The sequence below is a fragment of the Macrotis lagotis genome, chromosome 4 (assembly GCF_037893015.1).
Source record: "Macrotis lagotis isolate mMagLag1 chromosome 4, bilby.v1.9.chrom.fasta, whole genome shotgun sequence".
In the NCBI taxonomy this organism is placed as follows: Eukaryota; Metazoa; Chordata; class Mammalia; order Peramelemorphia; family Peramelidae; genus Macrotis; species Macrotis lagotis.
Window position 1 is genome coordinate 139,198,737 of NC_133661.1, and position 27,143 is coordinate 139,225,879.

A 27,143-nucleotide genomic window follows, 5' to 3' on the forward strand; every position below is an offset into this window, starting at 1 on the left:
CACTTAAGAAGGATCTAAAAACATATAAGATCAGAAAGCAAAAAAGAAAAAAGAACATATTAAACAATAGAAAGATTTCTTTCCCCTCCTGGGAGTGAGACTTCACTATTAGATGATGGCAGAGAATCCCTAGGAAAATCTTGAAACTCATCAAATTAGTCACTAAAAACTTGACAGAGGAAACCACTGAAAGCATATGACAGGGAGCAAGAAAAGCAAAGCAGAGATAGATACTTGCATCTGTCAGTATCTTCATCATTAATTTTTATGATAAATAAATTCAGTTAATGACTATCATTGATCAATAGATTAATAGATTGTGTCAGTGTCAGTGAGTATTTTTCTAACCTAATGGTTTGTTCACTTAACTAAAAGGCTATTTTCTTTAGTGATACAGTGAAAGTATAGAGAGTTTATTGTATTTGTTTGGGGTTTTTTTGTTGGTGTTTAGAGAACGAAGAAGGAAACACAAGCAAAATTTATCTTTGTTAAAGTTTTGGTGTGTTCACATTCCTAAATGAAAGCAGGAAGCATCCATTAAACAATACTAGAAAACAAGTATGTCAACACAGAAATAATATACTCAAGTTTACTAATGCCTGATAATAAGCTTTAGCCATTAAATATATACATTAAATATATACATGTACATTTTCACAAACACACATACATAAATGTGCTACAACAGGTTATCTATCAAAAAAAACTGATCTCAAAGGAGAGTGAACAAAATCAAAAAGTTAACAAATACAAGGAGTCATAATGGCAAAGTCTAGGGATCCAGAAGTAGAGGGAATAAACAGGTCCTTCTTATATTTATTGTTTAATTATAAAAATGAATCTGATTCTATAGAGTAGAATTTTAAGGTTGTTCTCTAAAAAGGAGTTTCTTATCCATGTTTCAACTTCATTAATCTGGCATTATAAATGCAATCACACAACAAAAAAAAATTAAAAAAAACCAAAAAATAAATTTAAAAAAAATTTCAAATACATGTGACCAACAGAACTTACTTTATTCAACACTTCTTTGGTTTTCAATATCAATCTAGAAGGTCTGACATACAATCCAAATGACAGAGGAATTCACTCTAGATGATTAGGTCCTGATGGGGTTCTTATTTACAGATGATAACATTCTCACTACATCAAGAACATGAATATTATAGAGTTTTCTTGTAATATGATATATATATGATATAGTGAGATCTGTGATCACTGTAAAGATTTAAGTCTTACAAGGACTGGTATTGGAAGTGAACCTGTGATTTCCCCTTTTTGAAGAAACGCCCTCTATCAATCTATGTGAGAATTTCTTCTGCAACCTTTTAGAGAGTTGCTTAAAATATATCAAATTTAAGGGACTTCACCAAGTTCATAAAACCAGAGCATATTCAAGACTTTTGAGTCCTGTTTGTTCTGGCTCTGAGGCTAACTCTCTAGGTCTCTCTGACTCTCAAAAACACATAGAGGAAAAACTATATGAATTCAAAATACCTATTTATTCAGACCATAACAAATAGCTTTATGGCTAATCCATTAAATTAGCTCATTGGTACACATCTTGGATAGGCACAGTAAACAATCAATGCACCTAGAATTAAGTAGAAAGAGGAGAGTAGCCTGGATTATATTTTGGGATTTATAAAATGTTTTCAATGATTCCAGTCTTCTCCTTGACACAAAAATGTATTTTTATGCTAATATTTTCCAAGCAATGTTATATGACTACAAATCATGGAAAATATATAATCTCAGAAGAATAAAAATCATGGGTGATCCAAAGGACAACAGAAAAACACATGCTGGGCACCATGGACTATTGCAAGCTTCCAAAGGTGAACTGTGACACCATAAGTGGTATATGGTATATGAGGTTAGGTCAGATCAAATCAAGTCAATAAGCATACATTAAACATCTATTATATACCAGACACTGTGAAAAGTGTTGGGATATAAATAAAAGGGAGAAAAAAGTCTCCATTCTCAAAGACCTCACAGTCTAACAATGCAGACAACATGAAAAAACTATGTACAAAAATTATAAATTGGAGATAATCTTCAAGGGAAAGTATTAGCTTGAAGGGCTTGAGAAAGGCTTCTTTGCAAAGGTAAGGTTTTAGCTAGGGTCTGAAGGAGACCAGGCAGGAGATGAAGAAAAGAAAAAAAAATTTTCCAGGCAGAAGGGACAGCAAGTGAAAATTCCATCAGGTAAATGGAGTGTTTTATGCGAGGAACAGCAAAGAGGCCAGCGTCACTGGATCATAGAGTACATGGAAGGCAGTAAGACATAAAAAGACAGGAAAGGTAGGAAAGGGCCATATAATAAAGAGCTTTAAAAGACAAACAGAAGTTATTTTTACATCCTCCAAGAAAATTACGATTGCAAACAAAGGTGGGTCAGTGGATAATAGATAAACAGTCTGAGGGCCACATTGGTAGGTACAGAATGTGAAAAGATCTAACAGAAGACCTCCAGTGCACTGGAGAGATATTCTAAGGAGTATTAAGGGAGAACAATGGACAAGAACCATAAAGAATGAGAAGGCATGAATGGGTTGCAGTCTATACCAACAGTGGAAACATCAACATTAATAGGATCATGATTCCATTAAAGTATTAAGGTGTGTATATGTGCATATATACATAAAGATACCATATATACTGTTATCATAGATGATACCTATGAATATAATGCATCGTGTATTATGGTATTGATGATGCATGTGTCAAAAATAACTTTTAGCAAAGTATTGACGTGATATAATTTAACACAAAATGGAAAAGGAAACAGATGATGGTGTCATGAAAGGAAGGCTTGTGCAAATGGGTAAATTGTCAAAACATGGAATAGGTTCCAGAACAGGTGGCAGTCTCACCCATTCACTAGCTGTTTCTAAGGCACTTATCATTCAGTGAAGTGTCCAGGTGCATTGATTAAGTGGCTTTTTTTGAAAATGTAATACAGAGATGGCAGAGAAGGCTATGCTTTGCTAACTAGAATTGGAATCATTGTTAGTAAGTTAAATAAAAACGCAAGTGAATTTCTGAAAATAAAAGATAATCAAGCTTCATTCTAAAGATCTGTTGGACATATAGGCATCACAATTGCCCCTTTAATCAATTTGAGTTTTATTCTGTGACCCTATACAAGACACAATGTTATGATAGCTCCCATCAATGACTTCCCAATAGCTGAGCATTTCTCTTTCAGGATGCTGTAAAAATGGCATACTGTCTATCATCTTGTTGGTTTTTTGTATTGTCAATTGCTCTCAAGTATTTAGGAAGCACTTTTTTTCCTCTCTTCTCTCTTCCTCCTCCTCCTTTTCTTTTCTTCCTTCTTTTTCATCCTCTTTTTCTTCTCTTCTTCTTCTGGGAAAGTCTTTCTAACAATTCAATCTGCAATGGCTATCCTCAGGTGCAGTAAATTCCATGACTAGGAATGTTAGCTAACACAACAATTTGTCAAGATATTATTTAAAAGTACTCAAAATTGGGGAAATGAATTTGATTAACTTTTCAATGCTGAGATCACCAAGTTCTTTTGAGCACTGTGTAAATTGCTAATATTTTGTTTTTGAAAGGAAGAGGAGTGGGCAATATTACCTATATATTAGATATCAAATACAAATTGAAAAAAGAAAGTGAAACAGATTGACCAAAATCAAGGGGGGGGGGGGAAGCAATGGAAAATACAAGGTTAAAAATTCAATTCTTGGACTTGGCACAACCTGTACCCACTATATCTTTGTAGTTGGTGACCATGTTTGTCTTTGAAAAGAGAATAGAAGCACAACCTATTTAGAAGGTACCTGTTTTGTAAAAAGCATCTATTTCATCTAACTAATAAGCCTTAGTTCAAGAGAAAACAGATCTAAAATTACTACCAACAATGCTTAGGTGAAACTGCCCTTGAGTAATCTTTTATTTTTTGTAAGCCATATAACAACAAATAAAACTTGCTAATATGTTTTAATTTGCCCTAAAATACAGCAAAAACAAAGCGATGTCCCCTCCGATTTCATGAAGCAGTTTTTTAAACTTCACAGGAATGAATTATAAGTAGAATTACATCAGTGTAGCTGTTTGCCATCTGCTGTCAGAAAAACAGCTAATACCAGTCACTAAGCTGTAGTTTAAAAGGTTAGAAAGACAACATGGGATTATCAGTTTCACTCTCCATAACTCAGCAAGAGATTTCATATTTTGGCTAAAGAGACCCTGAGTTTCTTCTAGGCATTTGATTACTCAAGAACTGTGAGTTAACATATTTGTGAATTAGGGAATTAGATCAAACCAAAAGTTCATATGGGGCAATTTTGAGGATAAATTTTTTTCATGCAAGGGACATTAAATTTAGCCATTGGGAGTTCTTAAAATCAATGAATCTAGGAATAATAAAACTTTCTCTTTTGAGAGTTATTGGGGTAAATACTGGAGGTTCAAATGCATTTGGAATATATAGAGGCTAGTCAGTCTCTTGAAAAAGCATCTAAATGATATTCTTCCTAGGAGAAAAACTTGAAAAACTTGAATGAGAATTAAAAGAAATAAGCACTCCACCCTAAAAGAAGGGCTGGATGTATCTCAATACTTGGGTAAATAAACTCTATTCAAAAAGTTCTATCCAATCCAGGCTTCTTCAATAATCCGATCAAAAATAATAAATATTCATTAAGCACCTACCTATATGTGAGGCCCTCAGGATATAAATACAAAATGAAAAACAGTAACTTGCTTCTATAATAGGAGGAGGTCAGGTACTCAGTATAAACAGAGAAGGCATACAAGATTATTTGAGAAGAAAGGAGAGTGGACTAACAACCATGAGGAGCAAGAAAGGATTTCCAAAGTATATGGAACATGAGCAAGGTTTTGCAAAGAGGTTGGAGGTTAGAGGACACTGCATTGTAATGTAAGAGGGCAACCTATGGAAAGGTATGGAGGCAAGAAGAGAGGAGGTGGAGTTCTAGAGAACAAGCAGGCTAGCTTTCTTGGAGTCAATTGCTATTGACCATCTTCTCTACATTGGAAGATACAAAGCTAAATCAGAGTTTTTCCTACTTACAAGCAGTGGAGATGGCATTATACAAATAACTATAATAGAAATTATAGAAATAAATATAATAAAATATGGGATAAGTATGTACGAAGGGTACAGAGTGATAAAAATTTGTGATAAAAAATCTGTTAGGTGAAATCTGGAAAAATTAGATTAAAATGTAGCACAAAGCAAAGTATGCATAAAATGGGTATAAAGTGCTATAAAGTGTAGAGGAAGAAAATAAACCAAAATCCAGTAAGGCTAAGAATGGGAAAATTAACTTATAATTTGGCTCAAAGGATTTCTCTGAGTAACCTTTATCTCCTCTAAGTAAATTAGCAAAACTTGATAAAGATATCTGATAAGGGAAGAAGTTAATCTGCCTACTTCTCTGAATCAGTAACTCAACCAGGGAAAAAAATAAGGTTGGACTACCAATCTTAAATTTATTCCCTACTATGGGTCCCATAGTAGTGCTCATACTTAGACAAACAAAAATAAATAAATTCAATTATTCTTATAACAGACAGTTCAAAATACCAGATGACTTTTTTAAAAAATCATCATTAGAAAATGTTTTTATCCTTTTTTTTTACATGTGGACATCCTATTCATTGGAGGATGGTTAAACAAACTGTAATACACACATACACACACACACACACACACACACACACACACACACACGAGTTTAATGTTAAAATTTTATTTAACTCAACAGAGACACAGATAGGAACAGGAAGAAAGGAAAAGAGAATATAAGAAGGGGGTGGATTCAGAATCATCAGAAAAACAAACCTTAAGTTAGGTTAAGTTAGGTTAAAAAGTTAAGTAATATCAAAGAGAAAATTAAAAAGAAAAAAAGAAAAATGATAATAGCTTGAAGCAAATATAGAAAAGTATAATATAGTGAAAAAAGTTAAGGAACAAAACCTATTATACTTCAGCTGAACACAAAAAATGTAGGGAGGAGTAATTATGATTTTAAAGAAGATAACAGCAAAAATAGATGGAAGAAATAAAAAGGGAAAGTACATTTTGCTGAGAGGCAATACAATGAACTGACATCAATACTCTAACATATATGCAAAGATTGACATAGCTTCTAAAAAATTGAAGGAAAAAACCAAATGAATTATAGAGTAACAAACAACAAAATTCTAATAATTAAGGAACTCATTTTACTCCTGTCAGTCTTAGATAAATCTAACCAAAACATTAATGAGGAAGAAATTTAGAACCTAAATAGAATTTTAGAAAAATTAGCTAGGCATAGACCTCTGATATTATTGAATGGAAATAGAAGGAAGTATACATATTTCTCAACTATGTATAGCACCTTTATAAAAACTGATCATGAAATCATAAAAATCTTATAAACAAATGCAGAAAAGCAGAAATAGTATACATATCTTTACAGATAAATAACATGACAAAAATTGTATTAACAAGTCATTGAAAAAATGTTAAAAATCAACCAGAGACTAAACAATACTTAATTTTAAAGAATTATTAAAAAATTGTTTAAATAATTTCAAAAAACAAATAACAGAAATGACAGAGAATTTCATGAAAAATAACAAGACCACATTCCAGAATTTTGGTAATACAAAGCAGTCCATGGGGGGAAATTTTTATCTCTGAATACTTTGATCAACCAAAAAGAAAAAGAACATGTTGATAAATTGCATTGGGAATTTAACAAAAAATACTAAAATCCAAATCACTACTAATAAGAGAAATGTAGATTAAAAATTGAATATTAAAATATAAATCCTGAAAAAAGAATAAATTAACAAATTTCAAAGCCAAAAAATTGAATTCACAAATAAAACTAAGAGTTTTTGAAAAACACAATAAATAAACCATTAGATAAATTTATATAAAAAGGTTAAAGAGAAAAGCAAATTACTGGGATCAAAAATTAAAAAGTTCACAATGAATGAAAAAGAAATAAAATATTTTCCTCAATTATATTATAACAAAACTAACATCTTAAATTAACTGGTGAATATTTACATAAATGAAACAGTGAAAATAAAAAATATCTAATAACAGAAGAAACAGATTATTTAAAAAAACAACTTAATTTCAGAGGAAAAAATTAAACAAGATATAAATTTTCAAAGAAAAAGAATCCAGGAACAAATAGCCCCTTAAAATTTTATCAAAATTCAAAGGAAAATAAATGTCAATATGGATAATTTTTTTAAATGCAAAAGAAGAGATCCTATCAAATTCTTTCTATGACACAAATATAAATTACTAGAAAATTTAGGAATAAATGGACCTTTCTTTAAAATGATTAATAGAATGAGTATATATAACTGTGTATATATCCCATAACCTTATGGATGTATCTGTGTATGGTATGTATTTATGTATAGTATATAAAACAAAGAACTACATGCTCCAATGAATTTACAAATAACACAAGAACATTTATTGTCACCACTTCTACTTGACACAGTATTAGAAATTAACTAGAAACACTAAAATAAAAAAAAAGATAACGGGAATAGACATAAGTAAAAAAGAAACAAAAATACCTTTTTTGCAGATATTACAATAATATTCCTAATAACTAAAGAATCAACTAAAATTTAATTGAAACAATTAGTAACTTTGGCAAATTTGTAAGATATAAAATAAATCCACACAAGTAATCATCACTTCTATATAATACCAATAAACTCTGTTGGAAGAGTTAGAAAAATTCCATTTAACATTATTAAATAATGCATAAAATACTTGGGAATCTACCTTCCAAAATACATCTAAGAACTTTATAAATATTGCAAATAATTTTTATATAATAAAAAACAGACCTAAACAATTGGAAAATTTTTAATTGCTCATAGGTAGGACAAACCAATATAGTAAAATATGACAAATTACCTAATTAATTTAATTATTCAGTCCTAAACCAATCAAGCTGCCAAAAGATTCCTTTCCAGAACTAGAAAAAAAAGAAAATTCTCAAAAAAAGGGTCAGGTGGAGCAGCTAGGTGGCGCAGTGGATAAAGCACCGGCCCTGGAGTCAGGAGTACCTGGGTTCAAATCCAGTCTCAGACACTTAGTGCCTTGGACAAGCCACTTAACCCCATTTGCCTTGCAAAAAAAAAAAAAAAAAACCCTAAAAAAAAAGGGTCAGGAATATCAAAAAAGTTTATTAAAAGAAATTAAAATTAAGGTGTCCTTGCAGTTCAAGATCTCAAACTATATTACAATGCAGTATTTATTAAAAACAATTGGTATTGGTTAAAAATAGATGGACCCATCAGTGGAATTGATTAGGTGCACAATACAGAAAAACAATATATACTATTCTGGTATTCAACAAAACACAAAGATCTTAGTTACTAAAATAGGAATTCACAAATTCACAAAAAATTGCAGGGAAGATTGGATATTAGTATGAAAGAAATTAGATTTTGTTCAATACTTCAAATCTTATACAAAGATAAATTCCAAATGGGCCCATGATATAAACAAACAAGAAAAACATGAAAAAAAAATTACTTACTGGATCTATGGATAAGAGAAAAGTTCATGATCAAACAAAAGATAGGATCACAGAGGGGAAAAAATGGATAATTTTGATTAGATAAAATGTAAATGTTTTTGCACAAACATTTAATAAACCTAAGATTAAAAGGGAAACAACTGGGAAAAAAATCTCTATAGCAAGTTTCTATGATAAAAGTCATAATTCTAAGCTATGTCATGAACTTATTCAATTTATCAGAAGAGCCATTCCCCAACTGATAAATAGTCTAATCATATAGAAATTCAGTTCTCAAAGGCTACCTAAGAAATAAAGGATTGTTCCAAATCACTACTAATAAGAGAAATACAAATTAAAGCAATTCTGAGATTTGACCTCATCTCTATCAGAGTGGCAAAAATGACCAAAAAAATGATAAATATTGAAGAGACTGTGAGAAAACAGACCCATCAATGCATTGCTGGGGGATCTGGAAATCATTTTGGAATTATACAAAAAACGTTACTAAACTTTGTATATCCCCTTTGACCCAACAATAACTCGACTCGACTAAGCCTAATCCAAAAGTTATCAAAGACAGGAAAAGAGAAGTTTTTATTTACAAAAATATTTATAGCAGCTCCTTTTATGGTGGCAACAAAACTGAAAACAAAGGGGATGCACATCAATTAAAGACTGCTGAATTAGTTGTAGAATATCAATGTGACAGATTTATATGGACAGATTAAAAGTAAAGGAAACAAGAATGAGAAGTGTAATTTATATTATAACATCAATATTACAAAACTGTACAATTTTGAGGGTTCCATAAATTTAAGAAGAATGAAATGAGAACAGGAAAGTAATTTATACAGTAACAACATTGTAAAAACAAACTTTGAAAGTTTTAAGAACTCTGATCAATACAATAACCATTCATGATTTCAGGTAATGATAAGCTATCCATTACATAACAGTGTTGTATCTAGGGTACATGGAGATATAGCCATTGAGGGAATTTGTTTTACTAAACTGTATATTTGTTTCAAGAAATTTCTTTTTTTTTTCCAATAGGGTGAGGGGTGGGAGGGAGAGAAACAATACATTTCTGTTATTTTTTTAAAATAATGATGGAGGTTACTATATTTGTGAACTAGTGCATGAACTTTCAAATAAAGTTGCTCTATTACTAGTTTTACTAAACTGTTTTACTTTGTCATAAGGAAACTTCTCAATATAGGATTAACCATAAGTGATTATAATGCAAAAAATAAAACACATGGATAAAGCTTTTAACATAACACATTATGGAACATTATGACTATGAATTGGAATACTTGAATGAACTAATAGTGGGTGAAATACGTGGAATCAAGAAAAACAATAATTTTGCACAATGACAACAAAATGTAAACCCTTAATCTCTAAAAATAATGAATGGGTTTGTCTTTGAAGAAGAGGTTAAGAAAATGTTCTACCTTATATTCACTGGAAAGGTGAGAAGACTTCAAGATGTAAAACTTTGCAAATACTGTCTAACTCATACATTAGTTTTATTGAACTGATATTTTTTCTGTCTTTTAAATTTTGCTGTTATAAGAGATAGTTTGTTGGGAGAACTGTATTCAGAAATAAAAATAATATAAAAACCAAAGATATATCAATAAAAATAAAAGTTATAGATAACTAGGCAGATAGATCTAGCTATAGATATAACTAGATAAGTTATAGTTTAGATGTTGTGAAAATTCACAGTGCAGTATACAAATAATATAATGACCACTGTAACTAGATAAGTTGTAGTTTAGATGTTGTGAAAATTCACAGTGCAGTATACAAATAATATAATGACCACTGTAACTAAATACTTAACATTTACATATTAAATACATATAAAAACTATATAAAAGACTTACTACATATAGACTAAGCACTTTACAAACATTATTATCTCATTTGATTCTCACAATAACCCTGGAAGGAAGGGGATATTTTTATTCTCATTTTACAAATGAGAAAACTGAGGGAAACAAAGGTAAAATGAACTTGCCCAGGATCAGAAAGCTAGTGTCTGAGGCTACATTTGAATTCAGGTCTTCCTGACTCCAGGGCTGGCACACTCATAAGCTTCTATATAGAATATAAATAATAATGACAACCTGGTAACTAAGTTCAGTTTCCCTACTCACTAGGGACTGGAAATAGAATATATCACCTCCCAAGTTAGCACTAAGGACAAAGCCAAAGCTGACCTGTCCTGTTCAGACTTGCTAGCTCACAACTTCCTCCCTGCCTTCTCAGGAATAGTGAAGTCAACACTTTTCTAGTAAAAATTTTCTTACCTTGTGAAGGGAAGTAAATACTTTGGCTTAAAGGACCTTCTCTTAGTAATTAATTAACTTAATGACTTAAGAACAATGTAACAATTACAAAAAAAAAAGATTCTAAGTAATAATTACTATTGGGAGTGGAGGATTGACCTTAAAGCTATTTCTTCAGTTGTTTTATTTCAATACAATAAATATTTCAATAACAATAAATAGAATTAATTTGCTGTTAATGATGAATGCTAAATCCAGAAAACAAAATAATCACTATAGATGCTATAATAAATTCAACAAGCTATAATTCTTTCTCAATCGTAAAATCACAACCTCTACTCTCAAAGATTATGACCTAAATCAAACTGACTTAAAAAAGACAACTCTAGAAACATCCACTCTAGAAAGAGATATTCCTAATTATTTTTTGGGCACATAATCTCCCCTCTGACTTACTGAAAAGAAATACTACCATATATTATGATGCCTGTTTCTTAAGAGCTTTCTTCATGATAAAACTGTAGTTAAGAACCTCCTGTGAATTCTCTATTAGCTAATAATCCTCATTCATTTATTCTAACCAACATGAACCCATCTGAAATCTAGAAGAAATATAAAGACAAAAAATAAGTAACAAAATAAAAAGGGAAAGACCGTAAGATAACAAGGATGCTGCAAAGAGAGAGAATTTAGTGTAAGTAGTTCTAGCTTTGCCTCTAACTGTTAATTACTATTAAATCACCACCTCTCTGCCTCAGTTTATCAGCCTTTAATAGAAATAATAGAATCTTCTCTCTACACCTATACTAGATAATACCTATCTGTTCTAGAACTGATGGTGAAGATTTTAAAAATATAGAAGATGGAAAAGTCAATGAACTGTTCTCTAAGATGACTTTTCTAAGATTAGTAATACTAATAAAGCAGGTAACATTTATATAGTGCTTCCTATGACCCAGACACTGTTATAAGCACTTTATAATCATTAACTCATTATCAAAATTAAGATAAAAATTGCTTTTCTCCATAATAATAAATGTTAAAATTTCATTTACTAGTGGTTGCGGTGAAGTCATGTTGCCACAAGAGGGCAGCGTGAAACTTCTGCTTTGCACATGCTCAGACCAACCTTCAAAGTTAAATATCCAACTTTTTTTAATCCCTATTACTCCAATTTCACAGATAGGGAGGTATCTTAAGAAAGCTACAGAAAAAAGCAAAGTTTTTAACAGTATATATATCCATCCCACCCACCGCCCCAAACTCAAGGAATGATCTTCAAACAATCAATGATTCTTAACACATACTTCAATGAAAACAAAGAACAGTCAAAGAATTTACACACACACACACACACACAGACACACCCACAACCACCACCACCACCAACAACAACAACAACAATACACCAGGAAACCAAAATACAGCTAAAAACAGTTATTTCCCGGGGTGGGGGTGGGGGAATAAAGTAATATGTTTGGGAAATAGTTCAAATGTGAATGAATAAGCTTAAAAGTAACCTGAGAAAGGCTAAAAATATCATTTGGCTCTAAAACTTCTATTTGATCACAAATATGACATTTTCCCCAATGATGGGGTAGGACTATTATAACCCCTGCTTTTCATACACAGATTTAGAGAAACTTGGGCAGTTTCTGTCTGATTTGGATAGATTCAATAATTATTCTTCCATCACCATTCCTAAAACAAAAAGATTCCCACCAAAAAAGTGACAATTCTCCTGAAAACCATTCTCATTTCTTTTAGGACTTTCTTGGATCGGTACTTATTTCCTGACTGTTTTACAAAACTCAATATGCCTCACAGTGTAAGCTGTCTAGAACAGAACACCACCTGGCTTCTTTAACAAACATCTTGAAAGTGACCCTCTTGCAGTAAAGTTCATATCTTTATCTCAAATGCCTGAGTTTTGTAAGTCAACAAAGGACCAAGAAAAACAAAGAAAAAAATTGCCCATGTTCACAGAAGACTGAGAAGGAAATGAGTTTAAGCCAAAACAGAAGAGATTTTTAACAAAACAAACAAGGAGTTATCATTGGAGGGATTAAAGGAAACAGAAAGTTTCACGGGATAGAATTTTAAGCATTCCTTCCAGTTATCTTCAGGAAGAGAAAATGAAAAAAATATTCTAGGTGCTTTAGCTACTCACCTGTCTTAAAGGAAAGACTTGGACCACTCCCTTCCAGCTTTAGATTTCTCTAAGTTCACAGAAGAACAACTGAAGGAACTAACGCTGATGGTTGTGCTGAAAGAAGTATTTTAACTCAATTTGTCAAGAAAAAAAAAAAACAAGTGAGGGATTGCTATCAGCTCTCATCTGAAAAAATGGGTACATTTACATTCATCAAAGCCTTATTTCCATCATATATAAACAATTCCCTCTAACCTTTTCTGGAAATGTACTATCAAAGCAGGGGTAATGGCTCAGTTATTTTAAAAACCCAATCCATTACATTATACCACATGTGGGAATGATTAATGCTCAACTGCTGTGTGTCATTCTGGCCATCAGTGACCATCAAAGCTAAAGAAAATGTTGAAATAAATACAGGAAAATCCTTAAACAATATTCAGCCAACTACACTTTTCCAGAAGACAAAATTGCCATTATTTTTCCATTAAATGAAATAGAACTGAGTGGACTGAACCAAAGTCTAAGACCATAAGTTCAGAAGAGTAGGCTCTGACTCATTCTGTCATCTTCCAGGCAAGTCCCTTTTCATCTTGCCTCAGTTTCTCAATTTTGCCCAAAACATAAAAACAATTGTTTATATCTGTCTTCATTGAGTTCTTATGAAATTTGCTACAAAAGCTCCCCTGCACACAAAGAAAAAGAATGATAATTTACATTTCCTTAATTCTCACCAAGTTTTGTTTTCTTTTTTTTTTTGCAAGGCCAATGGGGTTAAGTGGCTTGCCCAAGGCCACACAGCCAGGTAATTATTAAGTGTCTGAGGCTGGATTTGAACTCAGGTACTCCTGACTCCAGGGTCTGTGCTTTTATCCACTGTACCACCTAGCCACCCCCAAAGTCTTAATTAAAAATAATGCTATTTGTCTATGCTTCTTTACAATTTTCTTTTCCATAAACTTTTAAAATGAAAAAAATTCTTTCAATCATAGCTTTAAATCATGCAAATCATAAAAAGAAAGCAATATTCTTATTCCTGATTCCAAGAAAAAGAGGGAAAACCTTTATGAGCTTCATTTTTCCTAATTTAAAGAGCGTCAAGGAATGACAAAGAAGTCAGTTCTGGGTTTGACCAGAATTGGGCAGAGAAGAAAAGGGATACCCTTCACTTTACTCCCCTTTAGACCAAGAGTGACACTCTTCTTCTGGGTTGAAGAGGAAGTCTTTCTAGCAATGGTTCAGTCTTATAGGAGGAAAAACCTGAAATATCTCCTTCCTCCTCCTTCCATGAGGGAAGAAGGTAAAGAAGCAGATGGAAGATGAGAGAAAAGAAAGAGTCAAAGGAGTCCTCTTGGCATCTCCTGAGAAGTTGGGAGGTGAAATTAAAGCCACCCAAAGAAACCAATTACCACTCCCCTTGGCTCCCACTTTGGATAGACCTCAAACAACTACTAAGAGGGGATCAACAGCAATCAATTAGTGTGGAAAAGTCCCTGATGACATTCTCTTGCCACAAGCTCATAGCTAAGACTAGAAAGATGGAAAATTCCCTGGATCAGAATGTTTTCCAGACAAGGAAATTCTAATGACAGAAGACCAGAAAAAGAGTAAGGAAATGTTACATGGACCCCTGAATAAAAAAATTGAAAGGAAGGAGCCCACTGTCTCAACAAAATACTAAACAATTTGGTTCAATTCATGGGTTTTATTTTCTCAATCTGCAAAGAGAGGGAAATGACAGTTCCTATGAGTAATAACTAATGAATGGTGGTAAAGTGCTTTGAAAAGAGAAAAAAAATCCATGGAAGCTTTGAGGCTGATGAAGTTCACAAGTTGTGGTCAGCCTCTACACAATGTCTGGACCAACAAGGATTTTTAAAATTACATTAAAGTTGTGACACACATTGAGGAAACCTCCAAGAAATTTGGGATGGGGAGTGTCCTTTGCTCAGACATTTCACAAAATCTATGGGAAATGGAAAGAACATCAAAGCCCACATTAAAAAAAAAAAAACAGGTCTCAGAACAACAATTTCTCTACAATAGAGCCAAATTAATAGTCATTGAGACTTTACTTATATACCCCTAGTCATGGGAAATCCAGTTGACTCCTGAAGCAGTGCATTCCACAATGGAACAGCTCTAATGTTAGAAGGTTCTATTTGCTAATGAGGTGGAATCTGCCTCTTTTCAATTTCTATTTGCCTGTTTTCAGAAGAAAAAAAAGTCTAATCTCTGCATGGAATATTGCTATTTTTCCCAAGTCAAACGTTCAGTTCCTTCAACCAATCTTCATATGGCATTATCTGGAATAGTGGTTTGAAATACTTTAGATCACTGACATTTAACAGCAAAACATTTTTGAGAACACACTGTCAAAATATGCATATTTGCTCATTTATAAATTATATACAAGCACTCCACAACTAAGATTACAGGTCATGCCTAGATTTAGAGCAGGAAGCAAGGGTCTAATGGTAAATATTCAACAACTGACTCCCAGGAAAAAAATTATGCATTGTACACTTTTAATCAAATCTGCATTATTAAAACTTTTTTCCATCACTTTCTAAAGTCTAGACAATCAATAAAACAACAAAGTCCTGATTTTAGAGCTTTATGACTTCCAAGATGAAAATTTAACAATTAGCTTGTGAGTCTAGCTTAACTTTAAAAGCCATCTAATCCAATCCACCATACTCCCGTTTTTAGATGAAGAAACTGAGACCCAGCAAGTTTAAAAGACTAGTCTGCCAAGGCCATACACGTAATAGAGGAGAGGTGACATCTGAACATAGGTCCCATGATTCCAGATTCAAAAGGAAGGGTCAGTGCTCTTTGCATTGCACTTTAATGATATACATTATCCACTCATGCAAAAAAATAAATAAGTAAAAATTTTTAAAAGGTTAGTCTAAAAATCAAATGATTTAAAGTCTGAATAAAGCAATGACTTAGTCTGTACTCTTTAAGAAAAATACTTTGTCACATTTGAGGGAAAGGTATATTTGACAAGGGAGACTTGAGGCAAGGGGACTAATCACAGGGCTATTGCAATAGTCTATGTGAGAGGTAATAAGGGCCTAAATTCAAGTGAAGGCTTTGAGTAAAAAGAAGGGGACGACATTTACATTTACAAACTGTTGGGAAATGTATGGTGAAGGCCAGTAAAGGGAAGACAATAGCAAGGTTGTCAATCTGGAGGATTACAAGAATGGTGGTACCATTGAATTTAAAAAAAACAAAAAAAAAGGAAATCCAGGGACGGCTAATTGATGCAGTGGATAGAGCACCAGCCCTGGAATCAGGAGTACCTGAGTTCAAATCCGACCTCAGACACTAAATAACTACCTAGTTGTGTGGCCTTGGGCAAGCCACTTAACCCCATTGCCTCATAAAAACTAATATAAATAAATAGATAGATACATACATAGATACATAGATAGATGGAAATCCAGAAGAAAGTAGATCTATAAGTCAGATCCCCTACAATTCATAAGGTCCTATAGAACATTAGAAGGGGGTGGGAATTGTTTCTTATTCACCGACCACTGCCCTAAAGCGCTGAACTCACCACTAAGGAATGTTTGCCACAGACACTTGGGGTGTATGGTAGATATGGGTGCACTAAGGGTTGCAAGTAGGTGCCTATCATTTTTATATTATAATACTCCTTTTTTTTAAATGTTTGTCCTTCGATCTCAATGAAGACACAACGTCAGGGATGTGAAGCCATGACAAGCACTTGCATTGGATTTGAGTGAGAGGGATATTGTACTAAGGTACCAGCCTCACTCCTAAGAAACGAAAAAGTAACAACCTTGGAGCAGCCATGGGAGATCCGCAGCAAAAGGAGTCAAAATGGGTGATGGGTAAGGATGGGTAAAATGATGATGGGTAAACGAGTTACTGTGACTGTGTTGGGGACAAGCCCTACAATTAGCTCTCAGGTGAAGAGGTAGGATGAGACCCATCTTCATGAGAATCATGAATCCAAGGGACCTTGATCCCTACTCTGTCAACTGGGGCAGCTAAGTGGAGTAGTGGATATAGCACCAGCCCTGAAATTAGGAGGATTGAGTTCAAATTCAGCCTCAGACATTAAATACTTACTAGCTAGCTGTGTGACCTTGGACAAGTCACTTAACCCTGAGTTCTTCCCAATCAGGACCACCTCCAGTCCTGATTTATATCTGGCTGCTGGACTCAGATGCTCTGAAGGAGAAAGTGAGGCTGGTGACTAAGCACAGCAGCCCCTCACTCAAATTCAATTCATGTGCCTGTGGTGACATCACCTCCCTGATACCATGGTTTTCTAGAACAAAGGACAAACAACAACTTTGTTAACTATCAATCTAGAGGTCCTTCACCATCCTTTAACTTTCCTTTGAAGTATCTTCAGTTTATTTATGTCCTTCCTAAAATGAAGTATTCAGATCAGAACACAAAAATCTACATGTGACCATGGCAGGGTACACAACACCTCCCTAGACTGGCACACCATGAGTCTCTTGATGAAAGATTCATTTAACTTTATTGGTTGTCATAGTATCCTTTTGACTTATATTGTTTAAAATCCACTCAAATTCTCAAGTATTTTATAAAAAAAAATTGTTTCTTCCCTACTATCCTGTAAATGTTCAGTTGATTTAAAAATTTTTTTTTTACCCAAAGGTAAGACTTTCCATTTATCCCTGTTGAACTTCATCTTATTATACATTCTGCCCAGCATTCTAAGCTGTCAAAACCCTCTAGGGTACTACTGTCTTTTTTTAACTGTCTTTTCCATCATCTGCAAAAGTGAAAAGCATTTCATCTGTATTTCTTATCCAAGTCACTCATAATTTTACAAAGCACCAAATCAAGAAGAGATTCTAGTAGCAACTTTGCTAATGGCCTTCTTCTAAATTTAAATTGAATAGTAAATGACTATTCTTTGAGGTTGTCATTAAACCAGATCTAACTCCACCTAATTAACTATTGTTTAGCTTATATCCATCTATTTTCTCTCCTGTAGAACAGAATGTACTATGTCAATCAGTGGCTTTGCTAAAATCTTGTAGAATAACAATTACACATTTCCTGATCTCCTAGTCTAATATTTCTATTTTGAAAAAAAGGGGAAGACAGTCTGGCATGACAAGAAGTTGATGAAGACATGCATGTTCTATTTAAAAGAATTTTTTTAAAGTATCTACAATACTCCTTAGCTTTGTGCTAGGAATATAAAAACAACAATAAATAATCCTTGCCCATGAACTGACAGGAATACAATATCTACACAGATAAGTAAACACAAGATTATCTGAGAAGAGAGGAGGACACTCACAACTAGGGAGATTAGGAAAATTGGTGCCCACATGAACCAGACCTTGAGGGAAAGAAGGGCGTCTAAGAAGCAGAGAAAGTGTTCCATCAAGAAGCACAGTTTGTACAAAGATAAGGAGACATAAGATGGAATTTCAAGTTCAAGGGACAGCAAGAAGGGTTATTTAGTTGTCATATAAATTATATGAAGAAAACAGTTCAACAGGAGATGTGATAGAGCAGTTTATAGTATGGCAGCAGTTAGAAAATATATATATACATCTGTATTATCTGGTTTTCTACTACAATGAGGAGTTAATACTATTATTTGTAAGGTTTATATCTTAAGGGTGATGTTAAACTGAGCCCACAAGTCAGTAGTTTCAATTCTGCATTGTCACCCAAAGTTTGCCTTTGGGATACTCCTTCACTTTCTCTGTGAAAAGTGTCAAAAATTCCTCTTACTATCAAGATATTGACTGAGGAAACGAGACTCCTGTTAAAATGTATATATGCAACCTTGAAATTTACCTCACTTAATTTTATACTTAAATTGAGCTTATTAAATAAAATTTTCTAGGACTCAAAAGTCAAGTTCATTAGCTTAGGGACTCTCTTTTCTTCTAAGAAATTTAATTCACTTCTCTCCCATTTTGTAGCACCTCACTCACTCTCCATAATCTTTCAAAGATTAGAGAATCATGGATTTAAAACTGGAAGGGGCCTTACAAGCCTTAATCCCTCTCTTTGGTATTTAAGATGAGTAGCTAAATAAAGCCCATAGAGCTGGGATTTAAAACAGATCCCCCAACTCTTAATCCAATATTCCTTCCACTGTGCCATTCTGAGCAATCACAACTATCAGGTTTTTTTTCCTGTCACTCCCCTCAGATATAGTTCATCAAGTTTTGATGACATAAATTCATCAAGAGAAGCAAGGGGCTCTATTTCCCTTCTCAGTTTGGGTCTCAAATCCCTATTAGGGTTTCCTAACCTTTACTATTCAAAGGTCATAGTTCTTGACAGACAAAACATATGCAATTAACTGTTGAATAATTCTAAATTCTCTCCAAAGTCCCAGACAATCATTCAATCAACTAGCTTTCATTAAATACCCTACTTTGGGCCAGGTAACAAAACCCCAGACAACAAATGTCCCAGGCCAAACCCAGCTTGGTCATTGTTTGGATGAGTGAATGATGAGTAAATAAGGATTGTTTCTATTTTGGCCAGAAACCCTGAGGGTCTTCCCCTTCAAGATTGATTTTTTTTTTTTGGACTAGGTTAAAGAGGCCTCTGCCTCATTTCTTTCTTACCCAACCTTTTCACTGAATGGGCATTGCCTCTAGCTTAAAAAGACCAAGGTCTCCCACTGCGTCCAGGATCATTTCCAGTTGTCTAGATCCATTATCTGGTCACTGTACCCACATGGCTCTGGAGGAGAAAGTGAGACTGCTGACTTTGCACAACCCTCCCTCACCTAAATCCTATTCACTTGCATGTCATAACATGGCATCCCTGCTGTCAAGGTCCTCTTTGAAAATGGGGGACAAACAACTAGGCACCAGATCCTAAAAATGGTACCTTCCCTCAAGGAGCTCACAATCTAACAGGAGAGAGCACATGCAAAATAAAGATGTACAAACAAGTTTTATTATACTATATATGGAGGAAAAATAATTAAGAGAGAGAAGGCACTAGATTTAAGAGGTATTGAGAAAAGTTTCCTGTAGAAGATGGGATTTTTAAATGAACTTTGAAGAAAGCCAGAGAAGCCAGTAGGCAGAGACGAGGGAATAGAGCATTCCAGGAATGTGAAACAAATCAGAGAAAAGACCATTATTCCATCTATTGCCAGCAACAATCCAATCTTTTCATTGATATTCCTCTTTTCCCTCCAAATAGTTAACCCCTCTTACTACACCACTCTAACCCCAAGAGGTTTTTGTAGTCCTTACATTTCCTCAAAGACAACAGTTCATTCTGGACTTTCGTGCCCTTTCACTTTTGACAGGACCCTGCCACACTTTTATATTCACTCTGTTATCTGGTCTTGGTCTATCTTCTCTCCATCATTTTAAAATTTAAGTTAACAGAAAAGCTCCCTGTACCTTTGGATTAGAAACATCAAAGAACTTCCTTCCCCCACTATCCCTCATTTCCCCCTTCCCTGTCTCCCCCCACCCAACTTCTTTTTGCATCTTTAGAATTTCATCCCAGAAGGCTTCCTTAGGCTAACTTGGTTGAGTTTTGGGTTCTCCCATTTCTCCAAACACTTAAAAATGCTTTCCTAAAACAAGTGGAAATGCAGGCTAGAAAATGCCCAGCTTTTCTTTCATTCTTTATCAAATTCACTTTCTTCCAAGGCTCTCATCATTTTTCCTTTGACATACAATTCACAACACAATGGATCTAGAACTGGGAAGGAGCCTCAGTAGCCATCTGGATCAACTCACTGGTTTTATAACTGAAAAAAAAAACTGACAGTTTTCAATAAATTGATTTGTCCAAGATTACAGAGATTAGGTAGAGAGTCAAAAATGGAATCTGAACACTGGTCTTTTGACTCCTGGGTTCTTTCTTCCTTATTGTTGAGAATCAGGTCAGAATAGCAATTACCTCCTTGGTTCCTTCACTTTTTGGAGTGAGATTCATAGTATTACAGAATCACAGATTTAAAGCTGGAAAGAACCTTAAAAAAGGATGGAAAAAATTTGGTCCTGAAAGAAGTTGAATAATTTACTAATTGAGGTTAAAGCTAGTGCCTTTCTTCTAAGATAAACTCTAATCTATCATACATATACACATAAGTATGTAGGTTGTCAAAGTATAAATGATATGATGATAAAAAATAATATGTTTTTCACAACAAAACTCCTGGTTAAAAAAAATGGCTGATTTCTTTGGAACAGGAGTCAACCTTCACTTTAGTCACCTTTGCCAGTAGATAAGAAGTCAATGATCAGAATGCTGCCCTCCTTATACTTCAATTCAGGAAAGAAGGCCTCCTCCCTTAGATAAGATAGCATTGTATAAGGATGATCATCTTAATGTTTGTTCTTCATTCTCAAAGAAGACCATGACATCTGGGAGGTGATGCCATGACAAGCACATGAATTGGATTTGAGTGGGGGGGGAGTTTGTGCTAAGTCACCAGCCTCACCTTCTCCAGAGCTATCTGCCAGGGGCCAGATGACTGGAGATGACCCTTATCAATTTAATAGGATGGCCTCCAAGGAAGTTTAAGGCTTCATCTACTCTTGTTATGTATATTGTTCTCTCCTTTCCCAGCTATTTCAGTATCCTCATTTCCTTCAGCTTGGAGTGGTCATTATTTATTATTAGGCCTCCACCGGTATAGGTTTAATGGTTAATCCCTGAGAATTCATGTCTAACCTATATTTTCTGTCATTTAAAAAAAAAAAACTTGTTTTTTGTAAGGCAATGGGGTTAAGTGACTTCCCAAGGTCACACAGCAAAATATTAAGTGTCTGAGGCTGGATTTGAACTCAGGTCTTCCTGACTCCTGGACTAGTTAGTGCTCTATCCACTGTTGCCACCTAGCTGCCCCCTGGAATTTTATTTTAACCCTATATTTTTAAGATTTATAGTTTTTAGCATTTACAGCTTATATATGTGTATATATATATATATATATATATATATATGGTTTTATACATACATATATACACATACTAGATATATGTGTACATATGTCTGATGTAAGAATAGTATATAATACTGTACAATAAAATATCTAAACATAAATGTATACATGTATAGCTATTGACATAAATCTTGTTTGTGCATAGTTGTTTGTATGTTGTCTCTCCCATTAGATTATAAATTCTATTAGGACAGGGGCAGTTTTTTAATTTATTTGTATCACTAAAGTTTACCATTGTGTCCCATGCATTTATTCAATCATTTCAGTTGAATCTGACTTTTCATTACCAATAGGAATTTTCTTGGTAAAGATAATGGAGTGATTTGCCATTTCCTTCTCCAGATTATTTTACAGGTAAGGGGAAAAAAGAGTTAAGTATCCTGCCCAGAGTCATCCACGTAATAAATGTCTGAGGTCAGATTTGAACTCATGAAGATGAGTCTTCCTGATTCCAGGAAGAACAGAACAATGGCACCACCTAACAACTAATTGCTTGTTGATTTAGCTTGACTTGATTCATCCAATGTCAAGCAGCTCAAGGTTGAGGTGGGATGGATTCAACCCTTTATCTCCCTAATTCCTAATCTAGTATTCTATTAAAATTATCATTAAGAAAAATCAAGAAACTATTTGCTTCTCTGTTATCAAGTCTCTGGAGAGAAGAGGTCTAACAGATACCTACATTGTAAGATTGGACTCAAACAAGTCCCCTCCATTGGCAGGGCTGTCAAAAGAGGCCCTAGCCAGGGACATAGTTTTGGTCAAAAGAAAAGCTTGTGAGCCAGAGACAACCAGGAGAATGGATGTTGAGGATAATACCTCATAACAATGGGGACGGTCTGATACTCATTTTATTGTCAAATGAGGGAAAAGTGAGAGAGGGAGAAGGGGACCCAAAATACAGCACACCCAAGTGCTTGCTCTCTCTCTTTCACACACACACACACACACACACACACACACACACATAAATAAGCCCCCCCCCCCATTCAAGTAGCCCACCTTGTGGGAAGGCTTAGTCCAAGAAATGTGCAGAAAAGGGGAAATGTGATCCCAAGGAGGCAAGATACACTTCCAATGTGTCCTCAGAATGGGGCATTTAACTGATTTTTGGTGGCCTCCAAGAGTTGCTTCTTTTGCATGTCAAGGGTTAGGACACATAGGGGACTTTTGATGTGCACAGGTGCAAGAGAAAAGACTAATTGGAATATGGCAAAATATTACTTTTGCACACACAACTATATTAATCTTTAAGATGTTACTGTATTTTTCAAGGCCTAATGTTATAACAAAGGTTTCCAAACCAAGATTCCAGGAACTACAGCCTCCCTTAAGAGAAGATTGCCTTGATGGTCTTGAGACCACCAACAATAGCAGCAAAACAGGTGATGATATCTAGATTAAGGGCTTCACTGATGATAGAAGGGAAAGCAACTTGGAAACCTTTATTTAAATTATGTAAACTGTGCTTAAATGTAAACTATTTTCACTGATTACAACAGGAATTTAAAGAGATCAGATTGAAGCATAGGAACAGAATAGACAGATCAAAAAAAGGAAAAAATCCATTATTTTGCTGCTTTTACTAGATTTAAATTTCCAGCTTCCCAGTTTATACACAATGTCTAAAAGAACCAGATCCACAGACAGGGAAACAAAGTCTTATCTAGCAACAGCAAGTCACTTATCCTTCTTGGTGCCTCAGAAAATTTTCTTGAAATGTAAAGTGCAAACATGACTAATATGGAAATATGTATAACATAGTTGTTCATGTGTACCTATATCAGATTATTCACTGAGGGAAGGTAGGGAAGGGAGAAAGGGAGAAAGATGTGGAACTCAAAATCTTACCCAAAAATGAATGCTGAAAACTATCTTAACATATAATTTAAAAATTAAAATCAATTTTAAAAAAATAATGTAAGGAGGGGTGGTTAGGTGGTGCACTGGCCCTGGAATCAGGAGGACCTGAGTTCAAATCCAATCTTAGACACTTAATAATTAGGTTAAGTGTGTGACCTTGGGCAAGTCACTTAACCCCATTTGCGCAAAAATCCTAAAAAACAAAAAACAAAGAGTTTGTAAGGTGCAGGAAAATTCTAATCGGCGCTGGTTCAATTATCTTTTGTGTTCTCTCCATAGGTGGAGGTGTAGGAAACAACCATGATAGCAGCAAAACCAGTGGATGATATCTAGATTAAGGACTTCACTGATAAGAAGGGCAAGCAACTTGGAAACCTTAGAAGTCCTTTAAACTGTGCTTAAATGTAAACTATTTTGACTGATCACAAAGAGATCAGATTGAAGTTTAAGAACAGAATAGACTGATCAAAAGGGGGGGGGGGAGATCCATGAGTTTGCCCACTTTTCCTAGATTTAAATTTCCAGTTTCCCAATTTATACACAACGTCTAAGAGAGCCAGACCGGGGAAACAAAGCTGGCCTAATTCAGGCGTTTCTTCAAATAAAAGTTTGTTTCCTCTTAATTCACCACTACTGAAAGATGCTGCATTGACCTATGTGGAGAAGAGAGGAACAGTAACGGGGCCCCGAGGTGAGGGGGTTTTGAAAACAATTCCCCGTAGTGCCCGGAGAAGTCTGTCAACAAAGCCCCTGGGCTTTTGTTGTAGCTGCGAGGTTGTTTCTACCAGGTACACTAATGACAAGCGCGGTGGAAACACTAGCATTCACCCACCCAAATATCCAGGCAGAGATTGGCACTGCCCTCGGGAGAGCTGGGCAGTTGCCCAACAGAGCCTAGCTGGAGGGAGGGGGAGGGGTCCTGGCACCCTCCAGCTGCCAAAAGCAACTTTGTTTCTTTGCCCGGGGGCGGGTCCCTGAGGCTGCCGCCTCCCCCTCCTCCCTCCCCCCCTCAGCGGCCCCTGCTCTTTGGCTCCGGGGCTCCGCGCCCCTTTGTTAGGGCGAGGGGGGCTGGGGCCGGGGCAGCTAACTGCGGCCCCGCCTCTGATCCCACCAGGGGCTGCCCTCTGTCCCCGCGGCTGTTCAGGAGTCGGGGTGCGCCAGCGCCACAGGTGCAGCAGAGGGCTGTCCGGGCAGAGGGCCCTCCGGAGAGCCCCTCTACTGAGCTCAGGATCCGTGCCAACCTTGTGGCTGGTTTGGAGGCACCTAGGAGGGGCTGCAGCACCCGCTCCCCCCTCAGGCGCACATGCTTCCCTCTCCATTTCTTCTACCTGGCTTAGTCCTGCTGGCAGCACTCCGGCTCAACCTTTGAACGAGGCTTTGGCCTTGGCCACTAACACGCCTGGAAAGTGCAGCGCCCCCTCCCCTCCCCTCCCGTCCCCCCTGTAAAGCTTTGAACTTGTGGCCTGGAGGCGGCTGCGGCTCGCCCCCGTGCAAGCCCCGGGCCGCTTCGGAAGACCGCCCCGGGCCCGCCGGACCCCGACTGGGGCCCAGGCGCAGCCCGCGTCCGCGGAGCCGTCCCCGACCCCCTGCCCAGCCCACGCCTGCAAGCTGGCACTGCGGGGTCGGGCTGTTGGGCGCTCCCGCCGCTCCGGAGACTCCGGGGTTCCGGGGCTCGCTCGCTTGGGGGAGGGCCGTCGGGGCTTTGCTCCGCCCTCGGTATCAGAGTGGGGGGCGCGCCCCCGGGCCCCCAGGGCCAAGCCCCTCTCCGGGCCAGGGCCGGCGGCTGCGAGCTTTGCCCGACCGCGTGGACAGGTGCGGGGGTTGGCTGTTGACTGTGCGCGCGTTCCGGGAAAGTTCTCCCGGCCGGAGACCTGTTGACGCTCTTGTTTTGCAGCGCGGGGCCCCGGAGCCCCGGCGGGCGGGGCCGTGCCATGGAAACCCGAGACGCCGCCGGGGAGCGGGGCGGCCCGGGCGCGCCAAGGCCAGCCGGGCCCGCCCGGCCCCGGGGCGCCCCCGCCCGCCCCGCCCCGCCCCGGCCCCGGCCCCGGCCCCGGCCCCTTACCTGCTGCTCCGGCCGCCGCCTCGGGCTCCATGTTCCTCTCTTCCCGCCGCCGCCGCCGCGAGGTGCAGGGCTGAGGTCCCGGAGCCCGCCCGCCCCAGCCCCGCCTCCCGCCCTGGCCCCAGCCGGGTCCTCGGGGAGCCCGAGCGCCTCCGACGGGGCCCCGACGGCCGCCCCGCGAGACTGCCTCGGGGAAGGAGGAGAGGACCCAAGCTCTGGCTGCAGCCTCGAGCCCCAGGGGCACCCCCAGAGCCAGAGCTAGGCTGCGCCTGACCTTCAGGGTGGGGGTGCAGGCTGGAGGACCTACAACATGAGCGACGACTGGGGCACCCCAGGCTCTGGGGGTGGCAGTAGTCACAGCATCACTAGGTCTTCAGTCATAGGGGTAGATACATCTTTATTGGAGATCAGCAGTCACAGGGGTAGATACAGCATCACATCCTGTAAATCATCAGTTACGGGGTAGATACAGCATCCTGTACTGTAAATTATCAGTTACGGGGTAGATACAGCATCACATACTGTAGATCATCAGTTACGGGGTATACAGCATCCTGTACTGTAAATCATCAGTTTGGGGGTAGCTGCAGCATCCTGTACTGTAAATCATCAGTTTGGGGTAGATACAGCATCCTGTACTGTAAATTATCAGTTACAGGGTAGATACAGCATCCAGTTTGGGGTAGCTGCAGCATCCTGTACTGTAAATCATCAGTTTGGGGTAGATACAGCATCCTGTACTGTAATTCATCAGTCACAGGGGTAGATACAGCATCACATACTGTAGATCATCAGTTACGGGGTAGATACAGCATCCTGTACTGTAAATTATCAGTTACAGGGTAGATACAGCATCCTGTACTGTAAATTATCAGTTACAGGGTAGATACAGCATCACATACTGTAGATCATCAGTTACAGGGTAGATACAGCATCCTGTACTGTAACTCATCAGTTTGGGGTACTCATCAGTTTGGGGTAGATACAGCATCCTGTACTGTAAATCATCAGTTTGGGGTAGCTGCAGCATCCTGTACTGTAAATCATCAGTTATGGGGTAGATACAGCATCCTGTACTGTAAATCATCAGTTATGGGGTAGATACAACATCCTGTACTGTAAATCATCAGTTTGGGGGTAGCTGCAGCATCCTGTATTGTAAATCATCAGTTTGGGGTAGATACAGCATCCTATACTGTAACTCATCAGTCACAGGGGTAGTACAGCATCCTGTACTATA

At 36.8% G+C, this 27,143-nt stretch overlaps 1 protein-coding gene across 3 annotated transcripts in view; it reads right to left on the reverse strand.

Annotated features, from left to right (window-relative positions):
* Positions 1–25,999, reverse strand: part of LOC141521534 (protein FAM169B-like) — a 107,767-nt gene extending 81,768 nt beyond the window's left edge. The window contains exons 1-2 of one of the 3 annotated variants that reach the window (XM_074234179.1): positions 25,173–25,220; positions 13,026–13,121 (exon numbers count right to left, since the gene is read on the reverse strand). Coding sequence is in view for 1 of the 3 variants with exons in the window: in XM_074234176.1 (XP_074090277.1) it covers positions 25,907–25,937 (31 nt within the window). In the remaining 2 variants the exon portion in view is untranslated. Of the gene's footprint in view, positions 1–13,025; positions 13,122–25,172; positions 25,256–25,906 lie in introns of those variants that run through there. The other 2 variants (XM_074234176.1, XM_074234178.1) reach the window with 2 other exon arrangements.
* Positions 26,000–27,143: the final 1,144 nt, after the last annotated feature.